We start from the raw sequence: 13,624 nt of genomic DNA, 5'->3' as shown, positions 1-13,624 counted from the left end.
GATCCGCTCACAGGGCTTTTCCTCTTCTGTCTGCTTGGAAGAGGAAGCTGGCGGTCCAGGGCCCAGAGCAGGGGCCACTGTGTAACCTAAGTAAGGCTGTAGATAACGTCAGCTCTCTGTGAGGACTTTCTGCACCACATAGACTTAAAACAAGACAAAACCAAAGTCTCAGATAGCCCAGGCTAGCCTCCAACTTGCTATACAGATGAGGATAACCTTGAATTTCTGATCCTCCTGCCTCTGCCTCACAAGAGCTGTAATGAATTACAGGCCTGAACCACCAATCACACCCAGCTCATGAAGTACTGGGATGGAACCCAGGGCTCTGTGCACGCTAGGCAAAAGCTCTAACTGAGCCTCAAACCCTCACCTGGACATCTTCTGTGTGTATGCTGTATGCACATGTTGGGGAAGGGAGATGTCACAGGAATCCAGAAGACATCTATTTCCTTGAGACAGGCTCTTATACTAAACCTAGAGCCAGGATGCTGGCCAGCAAGTTCCAGCCATCCTGTCTCTGCCCACTACAGTGCTGGGGTTCAGGTACCCATGCTACAGTGTAAATATTCTTTTCCACACAGCTAGCGCCCCAGGCTCAATCTGGACATCTTCTGTGACTCTTCTTTTGTTTCTGGCCGTTGTGCTATCAAAAAGCCCCAGAAGGAAGCCTTTGGAATACCATCGCTGAATTCACCAGCAGCTACAGTGCTGAAAGGGGAGGGGAGGGACCAACCTGAACATCGTGTGTGTACTTGTGTTCACTTCACTCTGCCTTTCCAGGCTGCGAGCCTTAGGACAAGCTGCTTCTCCTGTGTCCGTTCCCCACCTAAGAGGACTGCAGAGTCTCACCATGGGGAGGGTGGTACGGTTCCGGCTCCAGATTTCTTGTTGTTGCTCTGGACTGACTCCAGTTAGCCTCACTGGGTCTCAATGCCTGACTGGAGCATAGGCAGAGGGGCTGTGGCCATGGAGGATGGAATGCCTGCACATAGATGCTACATGCTGGGGGCTCCAAACAGGGAGGGCATCCCTGAAGTTTGCCCGGTTATAAGAAACAAAGCTGGGAATTTGGGGGTCCCTGAAGGAGCTTCTGTTTCCTGAGGGGATAACTTCCCAGAGTAACTCTGTGGCCTGAATTCTATGGTGTCATGAGGCAGGAAGCCTCCCATCGGCAGACTAGGGCCAAGTAACTGAGTCACAGATATCCAGGCTTGCCACATCTGGAACTGATTATACGTGATTCTGCCTAGATCAGGTGGCTGCCATCTCACTCACACGCACATGCAGAAGCATGCGCGCGCATGTGTTTGCTCGCAGAGCACACAAATGCATAGGGACCTACTTTTGTGGCATGGGCCATAGACCCAAGCATTTCTCCAGCCTGCCTTCAGAGTTCCTAGAAACCCACCCAACTTTCTCCAGATGTGAGCCCATCACCCTGACCTTGCCACATCAGAAGAGCACAGGGTGCAAGCATGAATGGAGGACCCTGGGAGAAGCAGAGGCTCTCCGGCCTGCACAGTGGCCACCCTGAAGACTGAACTGCCATCCCTGCCATCCCAGTGTTCAGACTAGCTGTTCAGCAGGTTGTGATATGTACAGCAGTCTGCACATTGGTTAGGCTGGGCTTGGGCCAGCAGCGGCAGTGGAAGCAGACGACCCAAGGTGAGTGTCACCCTCTGTGCTGCTATCTCTACCATGGAAAATTCTGGAAGGAGGAAGAGGACTGGAAAAGTAGCCCCAGGACTGAGAGAGCCCTGGGGCTGGGGAAGGACGTCCTCAGCTGAACTGGCCCTTTTCCTTGCTTTCAAGTGGCATTGTTCTCTTTTTTATTCCTAAAATAAAGAAAAGGTGCCTTCTGGTCTTTATCAAAGGCTTGTCTAAAAAAGTGGTCTGGCTTTCAGGGATGACTGCTACCTATGATGCTGAGGCCCTGCCAGGACCCTCCGCAGCCCCTGGATCCCAGCTTGCTCTATCTTCAGCACACAGGGATCCTTGCGCTGCTCTTGCTGGTGCTGTGGCCCTGTCACAGGGCTGGTCTACAGTGAGGCCCATGTGCACGGTCCTTCCCAGCAAAGGGAAGAAGCGCTCAATATTCATCTTGTCAGCTAGGCCCAGGGCTAGGCTCCTCTGTAAAGGCATCTCCATGACAGGGACCCTGGACAACCACATATATATTCCTGGTCTGCCCAGCTGTCAGCTTGCTTCTCTTAAAGAGTGCTGGAGCTAGAACCCAGAAACTCAACACCTGGGTGCTTCACCCTGGGGGACACAAGCCCCAACAATTTTAAGTGCTACAGAGAAGAGACAGCCAGGTTATTATCCTGGGCTCACCATGGGGCACTGTGCAGCCTGGATTCACGGATATCCTGAGGCAGGGGTCACCAAGCTCACAGATGCAGGGACAGAAAGAAGGGGTAAATCTAATAATAGCAATAAGTGAAATACTTTAAAACACAAACAGAAGGCTGAAGAGATGGGTAGTTAAAAGTGCTGCTTCAGGTGGGTGGTTGGTAGTAGTACACGCCTTTAATCCCAGCACCCAGGAGGCAGAGACAGGCAGATAGATCTCTGTGAGTTCAAGGCCAGCCTGGTCTCCAGCTAGGACTGTTTCGCAGAGAAACCCTGTTTCAAAAAACCAAAAAAAGTACAGTCTCCTCTTCTAGAGTTTTGGTTTCCAGCACCCATGTGGCAGCTAACAACCTCCTGTAAGAAGTCCCAGGTGATCCAATGCCCTCTTCTCACCTCTGAGGGCTGTGCATAAACATGGCAGATAGACAGACATGTAGTAAAACCACCCATATGAATAAAGATGTAAAAACATAAATAAACATCAAACCAACCAACCAAACAAACAAACAAGCTCTTGGGACCCACAACATGTCCCAGTAGATAAACCAGCTTGCCACCAAGCCTGAAGACTTGGGCTTGATCCCTGACCCCACAGTGGAAAGAAGTAACCGCGGGCCACAAGTTGTCCTCCGACCTCCATGCGTGTGTATACCGGGGCACATGCACACTCGCATACACACATACAGAAAATAAAAAGTGTGTATACCAGGGCACATGCACACTCGCATACACACATACAGAAAATAAAAAGTGTGTATACCGGGGCACATGCACACTCGCATACACACACACAGAAAATAAAAAGTGTGTATACCGGGGCACATGCACACTCGCATACACACACACAGAAAATAAAAAGTCACTGTAAAACTTAAGAAACAGGCCGGGCGGCGGTGACGCACGCCTGTAATCCCAGCACTCGGGAGGCAGAGGCAGGCGGATCTCTGTGAGTTCGAGGCCAGCCTGGTCTACAAAGCGAGATCCAGGAAAGGTGCAAAACTGCGCAGAGAAACCCTGTCTTGAAAAGCAAAAACAAAAAAACAAAACTTAAGAAACAGGCAAGAAGATGTGGAGGGCAACCCGTATTCCCCTACAGAGACCTTCCATATTCTATGACATGAGGCTAGCCACCTTTCAAGGTCTCAGTTTCCCCACCTAGCCATGACAGCTCGAATCCCAAGGTGGGCTTGAGCACTTACTGAAAGGGATGAGGACTTGTAAGATGGCTCAGTGGTAAAGGTACTGGCAGCCAAGCCTGACATCCTGAGCTTGGCCACATGGCAGAAGAGATACATGGGGGAGGAGAGAATAGACTCTTGGAAGTTGTATTCAGACGTCCACGTACTCTGGCACAATTGTGCACATACACTCAGATAAATAAATGTTAATACATTTGAAGTCTATAGTCCTACCTGCTCCACCAAGCCTCCCATGTGGGCCTGGTACCACCACCACCTTTGTCCTCCCAAACCTCACAGCAATGACCAGAGAAGCCTGGGGCTCAGTGGGGAGAGTGCCTCCTCCACATGTACAATGCTCTGAGCTCCATTCTTGCCTCATAAACCCTATGTGGTGGTGCATGCCTGACATCCCAGCACAGGGAGGGTGAGCCAGGAGGATATAGTGTCACCCTGAGCTACAGAGTGAAATTAAACCCAGTCTGTGTTTAAAAAAAAAAAAAAAGACCAATGAAGTCTGGCCCTGCCACTGAGGGTACCTATACCACTTCAGGGGCCAGGACACCAGCTGACCAGCTTCTAAGAAGGGACAATGAAATGTGCAGGAACAGGTTTCCTGTCACATGTGTCCCTACCATGCTGAAGTCTCAGCACCCCTTTGGTCCACTGGTGATGGTGGGGTCCTTCCTATATGGTGGCTGGAAGAGTCTACAGGGGTGACCACTGATACAAAACACTAGGGTATGTGCTGGGAGCAGGGCCCTATACGAGGCCTGGCACTAGAATGCCCCTCAGCTCCCTCAACAGTGGGAGGGAACTCAGGCCAGGGTCCACCCTTCATAGAGAAGTATACGCATGATGAAGTTTCATGGCTGGGAACTTCTCATCCTGAGTGTTGGTATCACAGGCATGTACCACCACGCCTGCTTTCTGTGATGCTGAGTGAGGATGGACCAAGGCTTCATGTGTGCCAGGCAGGTAGTCCACCTATGGAGCTTCGCCCACATTCAACTTCTTCCTCTTTCTCATTCCTCTTGTGTAGGTCTGTGTACGTTTTATGTGTAGGAGCATGCCCATGTACACACGTAGAAGCCAGAGGACCACTTTGGGTGTCATCTCTCTGGCTTTTTGAGACAGGCCAGCAGACCCTGTGTCTGCCCGTCCCTGTTAGACCGCACACTGCCCGCCTTTCACACTGGTCTGGGACTGGAGTCGGATCCTCTGTAACAGGACAAGCATTTCACTGTCTGCCCCGGGCCTATGCAACCCGGACAGGTCTGGAACGTAGCCCATATCCCAGGTTGCCTGTACTGCTTCCTAGTGTGGAGATTTCAGCATGTGACCATGCTGACTGTAAACTCCCTTTCTCAAGTGACTGAGAGAACAAGTGAGTGCTGGCCAAGGGGAAATCAGTTTGGAATTATCTCCTTCTCTCTCCTCATCAGGCCACCCTTGTCCCCAACTGCTCACCTCCTCATCCTTGTACCAAGACAGGGACTCTGCCGTCAGCACGAACCAGTACTCCTTGGAGCCGCCCTTCATCAAGCTGATGTTGTTGATGGTCAGCCAGCCCCTGCGGATCACCTGGTGGGGAGGACTCATCTTAGCAGGGAGGACAGCCCTGCTACCCCATCCCCCCCTCCCTACCCAGTAAGGATGGAAGCCTGATTCTGCGCCAGGGATACTTCCAGCCCCAAGCCAGGATCCTAGCTCCATGTCAACCCAAGCAATCCCGGCTGGGAATCAGTTGGGGAGCTGGGACAGGTGTGGGGATGGATGGAGATACAGACAGACAGAAAACAAATCACTAGCCCAGGGTCAGAATTGCAAGCTGGGACCCTAGAGGCCCTCTGTGGTTAAGAGTGTTTTGAGTGACATACAAACAAAATGCACGTCCTAAGAACGGCAAGGGGCTCAGGCCAGGAGGCTGGGAGAGGTCATGTGGAGTGTGACATTAAGAAACTGCACTTCCTTGGGTCACACAAAGTAAGCATAGATGCCTTGATGGAGAACCCACACCATGTGATTGATGGCTGTCATTCCTTCCTGGGAGGACCCACCAAGGTGGCACACTCATACAAGCTCTTTTGTCTTACCTAAAGGGCTGAGGACAAAGACAGCAGCCCAGAGGACCATTTCCAGAGACCCTGAAAGGGTCAACAGACTGGGACTCTGTCCCAGCTAGCTTCAAGCACAGCGAGCATACTTTTCTATGCATAACAACTCAGGGGTCTGGGCTCGGAGACAGTCCATGGAAAGAGCTCATTGGGCCATATGTCATTTGGATGGGGAACAGAAGCCAGGACAGCCTGGGGACTCACCTGACTGCTAGGCGCAGACAGACTGGGGGGCCACATTCTCATGTTCCCGTGATCCCTGGGACACGGAGTCACATGTAGGCCTAAGCCCCCCACCTCCTGACCTGGGGATACTGGGGACAGTGGGAAGAAAGCAGAGGTGGCAACAGGGATGCATGGGACTAAGGCAGGCCACAGAGCATGTGCTGTGCATATCCATGAAGAGTTGGGGCTCCCAGGGAGAATGGAGTACAAGAACCCAGAACAGGTTCTCTGGGGGTCAGTCTGGAGCCTGGAGTTGAGGCTTCTTCTTCCCTATCCTGTTTGCCTCCACAGCTGCCAAACCTAAACAGGGCCTGTGTCCACCTACTCTGCTACAGTGGGCACATGTGGGCTCCAGGTACGGACCATGAAGGCTACAGCGGCCACTAAAGTTTCAAGGATTCCTGCAAACTACTGAAGTCCCTTCTTGGTTTGGGGACAGCATAAGGTGCCACTTGACATCCCTCATTAAAGCTGAGGGTATAGATTTTTCCCTCCTTGGGATGTCAAGAGACCTCAGATTCCTAGAGATGCTTGGAGGCCCCAGGGAGGGCTTGATGTCCATGCTATGAACAGAGTGACTGACTCATACCAATTCATTCCAAAATGGCCTCTGGAAGTTCAGCATTCCAGGAACACCCCTGACCCCAGGCCACCTAGGCTGGCTGTGAGTTGGCAAGGCTGATTGCTTGATTCTGGACCATCAGACAGCCTGTGGTAGCAGTAGCTGTGGTCTGCCCTTTCACTTAGTGTTAGCCCAGCCTCAAGAGCTTAACTAGACTTAGACCCAGTTACCACATGTCAACCACAGGAGAGAAACTTGGGCCCAAGCTGCCACTGTACCAAAAGAAGAGTAAGCCACGTGGTAGGGTCTCTGTACTCCTGCATAACAAGTGTGTCATTGTCCCTTGGAGGTCTGGCCCAGCTGCTTCCACTAAGGGTAAGGGCAGCCAGAGGGGCTGACTGGGCTTCAGGGCACATGAGCTAGCAAGAGGCCCCAAGGCACCTTCCCTTCCAGCCCCTGCCTGTGTAGACACCCCAGTGCAGCTGGAGACAAAACTCTCACCCTATGAGTACAGACACAGACTGACCCCAGGGAACAGGGAAGGCTTGCCTCCTTATCTCCAAGGCAGACCGGGAACCCAGCTCATAGCCCTACCCAAGGACTTAGGGGGAAAAGGAAGCAGGGGAGAGGTGTGGCAACAGGAGAGGCAGCTAGGGTTCCCATTTCTGGGGTACACAGTGACAGGCATGCAGGCACACAGAAGAGAGATGGCCCGTCCTGGTGGCTTGGGCAGCAAGATGAGCTCAGCGGGAGCCAGGATGGTCTCCTCCCTGGGTGAGGATCATTTGGAAGACGGAGTATGGCTCAGGCACCCAGAGCCTATGACCAGCCATGCTCATGGCCTTGTGGCTGCACGTGGCTTTATGGTCAGGAGAATGGAATCAGGTAGAAACAATGGCTATCTGGGCTAGAGGGAAGAAGCAGTACTTGTCTGATTTGGTCCAGGCCTAAGGATGATCTGGTCCCTGGCCCCTCTTCTAACACTGGACCAGGCTTCAACCTTGACCCAGCCTGCTTTTGCCAGGCCCTAGGCCCACCAAGGACCCACCACTGGCACAGAACTAGCTCAACCTTTGCAAAGGCTCCAAACCCAAAGAATATCTTTGCAGAGAAGACTATTCTGGAGAAAGGGGCCTGCCAGGGCTAGGGGTCAAGCTGCTTGCAGGGAGTACTTCCACCTAGAATCAGCCCTCAACGAGGCTGGGCCTCACACCCCAGCTCCCAGCCCTTGTACAAATGGAAGATGAGTTACCCACAGTTAGGATGGCAAATACGATATACATCAAGTGACTGGTGGGGGCTGCCCAGAGGAGTATGGCAACAATTCTGATCACAGCAGAAAAAAAGTGCTGGGATCAATTAGTGATGTCTGTCCCAGGCAATGGATAAGAAAAAAAGGTGTGGGGTGGGGGTAGGGGTGGAGCTGAATGTCCACACTAATCATCCTATCTCCCATGGAGGCAGTAGGCTAGAGCCAACCTGATTATTTATGTCCATCATGGGTACAGGAGTAGGATATCACATGGAGAAATTGAAAGAAAAACATTAGTACAATCAGTTACAACAGCTACAGAATGAAGGAGTTGATGGTATATATACTAAGAAAGGATGCCAGGATTGATTAGCAATGTCTGCCCCAGGCTCGCTGAGGAGGAAAATCATAGGAAGGGGTGGTGTTGGATCATTTAGTCATGCCTGCCACAGGTACAGAAAGGGCAAATTTCTGCATGTGGTAATAACACATGCTCTGGTCAGTAAGTGATGTCTGCACAGAAGGCAGAAAGGGTAAGGACGGGCAGCAGCAAGAATGAATTTCAGCAGGATCTGAGCAAAATCTTCCATTGCTAGGAAGCTGAGCGGGGATGGAAGCTATGTGTGAACTGCGTATTTGCCATCTCTGAACTATAGGACACCAGGAGAACCTGCTAGGAACCAGCCAGAGGAGTGTGCCTCCCAGAAAGGAGCAATTGGGTTAGTATTTTTGTGAGAGCAACAGATACCCAGGACAAGAGGTCCAGTGACAGCGTTGGCATGTGGCTCCCAGGTTAGCTCATTGGTTAGTTTTTTGAGTCGAGGTGAAGGGTGGACCTCCTTTACGAACAGAATCTCTAAGTTAGCTACCACACTAAGCAGGTACTTACCAAGATCTCCCCCTTTGAGAATGTAAAGTTAGGGTTGTGGGTCAATCAAGAAAGAGGAGGAAGAGGAGGAGGAGAGGTGAAGGGACGTGAAGGGACGGAGAAAAAGCGGGGAAAGCACAGTGACAGGAGAAAGAAGAGCAGAGGAACAAAAACAGCAAAAGAAAAAAATTACATGCTATTAATTATATTCACGGTGTTAATATTTAATTCATTATCTTCTTTCAAACAAAAAAAGCAACAATATATGAACTACCTATGGCAAGCGCAAAAAAAAAAAAAAAAAAAAAAAGAAAATTCAAAAACATGCAATTGTTACATTTATCCCCAATCTGGCTCTAAATCGTGCAAGATACAATAGCACAGCACCCACCCTCACCCCAGCCTGACATGGGATTGGGGGACACAGAAACTGGACAGAAAAAGCCTAACCAGACATGTGCTGCTGGCATTTATGAAGCCATTCATAAATATGCAAGGCCACTGAAGCTGGGGTAGGTATAAAGGAAACTTGGGGGTTCTCCGGGTGTGGAATTCAAACCACCTCCATCTTTCCTGAGCTGCCCGTGGTACCTTCCATGGCTTCTACCTACCTGATTCACTCCTGGGGCCAAGAGTTAGGAAACACAATCTGCTTGTACACACCTCAGGGTGGTGATTGTTACACAATCCCCTGCTTTGGGGGTCAACTCTAACTTTCACCTTAGATGTCAGGTAAGGCCTTTGGGTGTTGGAATTTGGCCCCCAGGCCCTGTGCGAGCCGTAGCCCTAACAGCTGTGTGGACCAGTGGCTGAGGGAGTGAGTGGCCTGGTACTAAGGGGTCAATTTCCCATATCAAGTGCTATGATGGTGCTCAGTGTGCTGCTGTCCCCAGAAGAGCATGACAGTGGAGGCAGGGGAGCTACCTGATTGGGTATGGCCCTCTTCTTGTTCAGCTGGGTGCTCCTCTGCTGGGCACTGTAACGGAAGCAGAGAAGGCGTGTTCAGGTGAAAGTAGGAAGAAGAGGAAGAGAGGCCGCTGGGGTGTTACCCTAGGGGCGCACTGACTCACTAAGGCTATCGGCAAAGACATGGCCCCTGTATGCAGAGGACAGCTAGAGCACATGGAACAAGAAAAGTGTATCTGGCTAACCCTGGCTTCTAGACCCTTCTCAGGGGCACTCCAGAAGCACCAGCTGTTTTCTACAAGTCACTGAACTTAGACCTTTAAAGAGCAGGTGTAAGACGCAGGGGAGATGGGACAGGGAGCTGGCCCCAGGGAGACCTTAGCACAACACACTTGAGGCTTCTTCACATTCCCTTCCCACCCTGGCCCTACATCAGTCCAGAAGTGGCTCTCATAACAAGCCCTCTAACTCCGGGGCTCACACTGGCCAAGGGGCTCGCTAGAAGGTCCTGACTTAAGCCAGGGACCACCTAAACCCATTACAGGAGGCTTCTGCATGTTTCCTCATCAACAGTCACACACACCCTTTTTTTTGGAGCTGAGGATCGAATCCCCGGCAAGTGCTCTACCACTGAGCTAAATCCCCAAGCCCCTCCTCCCTCACTTTTTAAAGGGGGATGCAGCAGACACATGCAGGACCTCATGCATGCTGGGCTAGCTCTCCCCCAAAGACCCACAGCAATTCTAGCTCCCTCTTAGTCTTTTGAGACAGGGTCTCACTATGTAGCCCTGGCTATCCCCTATCTAACTATGTAGACCAGGCTGGCCAGGAACTGATAGAGATCTGTCTGCCTCAGCCTCCAAGCGCTGGGATTGTGCACTATTAGGTTTACAGTCAGTTTTGATAGGGCCTCAAGTAGCCCAGGCTGGCCTCCAACCCTACATGTAGCCTAGATGACCTTGACTCAAGATTCTCTTGCCTTTACCAACCTAGTGCCTCCATACCTGGTTTATGAGGTGCCGGGGATGAAACACAAGTCTTTGTGTATGCCAGGAAAGCACTCTGCACCCAGTCCCTCTAGGCAGGCCACTATATTTCCCTCTCCTCATTGGTTTTGATATATGCACTGCTCTAACAATTACACAACTACATAACCACCTGAAAACAACTGTTTTCCTGGGTCACACACCAGGGAAAAAGGCACACAGCAGGCAATACCCACCCTGTGACCAGCTCCTCAGTATAGTAACAGCTGGAGAAGCGGGAAGGCCCCAGAATCCAGAGAAAGAGGTGGAGTGGTCAAAGGAAAAATAGGAAAGAGTGTGAGAAGGACTGTGGGTGAAGTATGAGAAGCAGAGACACTGAGCTGAGGGAACTGGGGCCATGCTGTTCGTGCACGGCTGGGAAAGCAAGACTTACAGAGGCTGCCTTTCCCAGCACCGGGGCCCTAGGTGACCTGTCCTCGGAGAGGGGCTTCTGATCATTCATTCACTCACTTCTCTCAGCCCCCATGTGCCCAGCCCAGAAGAGATGCTTCATCAACTTTGCCCAGAGCATGACATACAATTCAAGCCTTGAGCCCAGTAGGCACTCCTTGTCAAGAGGTCTCCAGAACCCTAAGGTCAGGCCCCATAGCCACCCTCTGGACTTCCAGGAGCCCTGAACATACTGTCCTGTCTGACTTAGCATAGGGAATTCCTGTGGGCAGGTGGACCTGGCTGGGATTGCTGACTGCTCCACCCGGGGGCCTGGCATCAAAGTACACCAGTAGTATATAGATGGTGTGTGGTATAGTCTTTATTAGCCACATCTAAGAGAACCCACATGAGCCACCAGAACATCCCTAGTGGCACTCAAGTCTCCCTAGCTGGTTCAGTGATATAGTTGACCCAGGACCAATGCACCAGATACCACACCTGGTTTACATGGTCTAACCCAGGGTACACGCTAGGCAAGTGTGCTAACAATGGAGACAAATCCCAGCCCAACGTTCTGGTTTTTAATCTATAGTATCTATGTGGAAATCAAAGTGTGTGAAGTGCTCTGATGGTGAAAAGGCCGGGATTCAGACGTGTGTTAGCCCATGAAAGGATCTGAGAAGTCCTGCAGGGTGTGAACCTGGCTGGCCTTCCCCTTCCCTAAGAATATCCACAGAAGCCCCACTTGTCCTTGAGATGTCCACAGATAGCCTGCTGGGCGAGGGCACTATGACAGAAGTCATGATCAGCCCCAAAAAGCTTCAAGGTACTCTCCAATGGCTCCGGACTGTGCCTAGCATTCCCACCAGACAGACAGACATACTGGTGCTGGGGCGGGAATGGGCACTGCCCTTGTCGCTGGCAGTATAAGCACGTACTTGGCAAATCCGATGAAGTCTTCATGGTTCGTGTTGATGTACGACTGCTCGATGTCAATCAGAAGAAGGATCTAGAGGGAAGTGGGGGGGGGGCTGTGAGTGTGGAGTGCAGAACAGCAAGGAAGGCAGTGAGCACACGTGCGCGGGCACTCCCCCCCCCCCCCCCAACCAAGCAGGCTCCTAGGCAGGAGCTCAGCAGGAAGGCTGGATCACTGGGACAAGGGTAGATCTGCATGCGGGTGGAAAGAGCCCCGCAGGAAGACTGGGCTGAAGGGGCAGTGCCTGGTAGCCCAATGTGGTGGTCATGTGTACAGCCTCGAGGGCTGATCATGAGATCTTGTGTCTTCCTTTGGCCCATGACCCACCTGGAATCTGGGGCCTAATGCTACTAAGTTAGGGATGTGGATTGGGGTTCATTCCTTTCTTTTTCTCTTTTACCGGTACGGCTAGGGTTGGAAGTCAGGACCTTATACATGCTAGGCTAGCACTCGACCACTGAGATGTACCGAAGCTGGCTTCCCATCATAATGCACTATGACTTTAGACCTTTGATCTCAGTAGTGCTACTTTTGTTTCTTTTTGTTTTTCTTTTCTTTTTTTTTTTTTTTTTTTTTTTTGGTTTTTTTGAGACAGGGTTTCTCTGTAACTTTGGAGCTTGTCCTGGAACTTGGTTTGTAGACCAGAATAGCCTTGAACTCACAGAGATTCACCTGCCTCTGCCTCTCGAGTGCTGGGATTACAGGTGTGCGCCACCACCACCCAGCTAGTGCTACTTTCAAACTGAAAAGCACATGCATGCCTGCAGCACACCTTCATGACAATATAGGTACATACTATATTGAACACAAAATGGTGTGGACCATGCACATGTTGACCACTGCTGCCTAGCAAAGTTCCAGCTTTTCACACTGCAGACCACACTTCTCCAGCACCTTTTTATTTTCATTTTTAATGATTCTCAATATGAATGCCTTTCCCTTTGGGAAATTTTGTTCAGGCTTTGATAAAAGGATAAAAATGTGTACAATGGTAGCCTCTCTAAACAAAGTAATTCTTTGGGGAAAAAAAAAAAAAATCCCTGCCACCATGGAACCAGGAATTCCACTGTGCCCTTCTAATTACACTAAGGACAGGAAAGTTAGAGATTTACTAGACACACCTGATCCCAAGGATGAAATGCCTACAATTCAGATCCAGAGCCTAGGGCCATTAAGGTCAAGAGTTCAGTTAGTAAATACAGAGAAATCAGAATGTTACGGTATAATGGGAAAGAGTAAGGCATCAGGACCTTCCCTTTTGTTATGAGGGGAACAGGCCCATATAGTGAGACTAAGAAACTGTACTGGAGTGTTTGGTCCCCAGAAGACCTTTTCCCAAGGTCAGGCATTTGGATAAAGGTCTCCATTACTTCTGGAGCTTGAGGAAAGTTCTTGCTTGCTAAAGTGGTCATTCTCCTTATCTCTGGCAAGAAGAATTGATGGCCCTTTCATTAACATATGACTGGTGTCTATTGTCAAGGTCAGTAGAGTGCTAGATTCCTCAACCCCTGATCTCTAGCCATACCCTAGCTCACATGCCCTCTAGAGAATAAAAGGTGTATTTTTTTCCCAACTAAACACTGCTGGGAGCCATCTTGATTCATCCTCAGATGGTGTCCATCCCCATCTCTCTGTCTCTCTCTCTCTCTGTCTCTCTGTCTCTCTCTCACACACACACACACACACACCCTGCCCCACTACTCCACACATCCTCTTTGGGACTCGAATCCCCAACGGAAAGCAGGTCTTTCACAAAAAGAAAAGCCAGCC

The 13,624-nt window shown here is 50.7% G+C and overlaps 1 protein-coding gene across 15 annotated transcripts in view; it reads right to left on the bottom strand.

Moving 5' to 3' along the window:
- The window catches only part of Dnm2 (dynamin 2), an 88,182-nt gene that overhangs the window by 8,538 nt on the left and 66,020 nt on the right, over positions 1-13,624 (bottom strand). For 6 of the 15 annotated variants that reach the window (XM_036192534.1, XM_036192525.1, XM_036192530.1 and 3 more), the window contains exons 12-15: positions 11,817-11,887; positions 9,479-9,530; positions 8,576-8,587; positions 5,001-5,114 (exon numbers count right to left, since the gene is read on the bottom strand). In XM_036192534.1, coding sequence (XP_036048427.1) covers positions 5,001-5,114; positions 8,576-8,587; positions 9,479-9,530; positions 11,817-11,887 — 249 coding nt within the window. Of the gene's footprint in view, positions 1-5,000; positions 5,115-8,575; positions 8,588-9,478; positions 9,531-10,682; positions 10,713-11,816; positions 11,888-13,624 lie in introns of all 15 variants that reach the window. The other 9 variants (XM_036192522.1, XM_036192521.1, XM_036192523.1 and 6 more) reach the window with 3 other exon arrangements.

The sequence above is a fragment of the Onychomys torridus genome, chromosome 7, assembly GCF_903995425.1.
Source record: "Onychomys torridus chromosome 7, mOncTor1.1, whole genome shotgun sequence".
NCBI lineage: Eukaryota > Metazoa > Chordata > Mammalia > Rodentia > Cricetidae > Onychomys > Onychomys torridus.
This window is presented reverse-complemented; position numbering and strand designations above follow the sequence as displayed.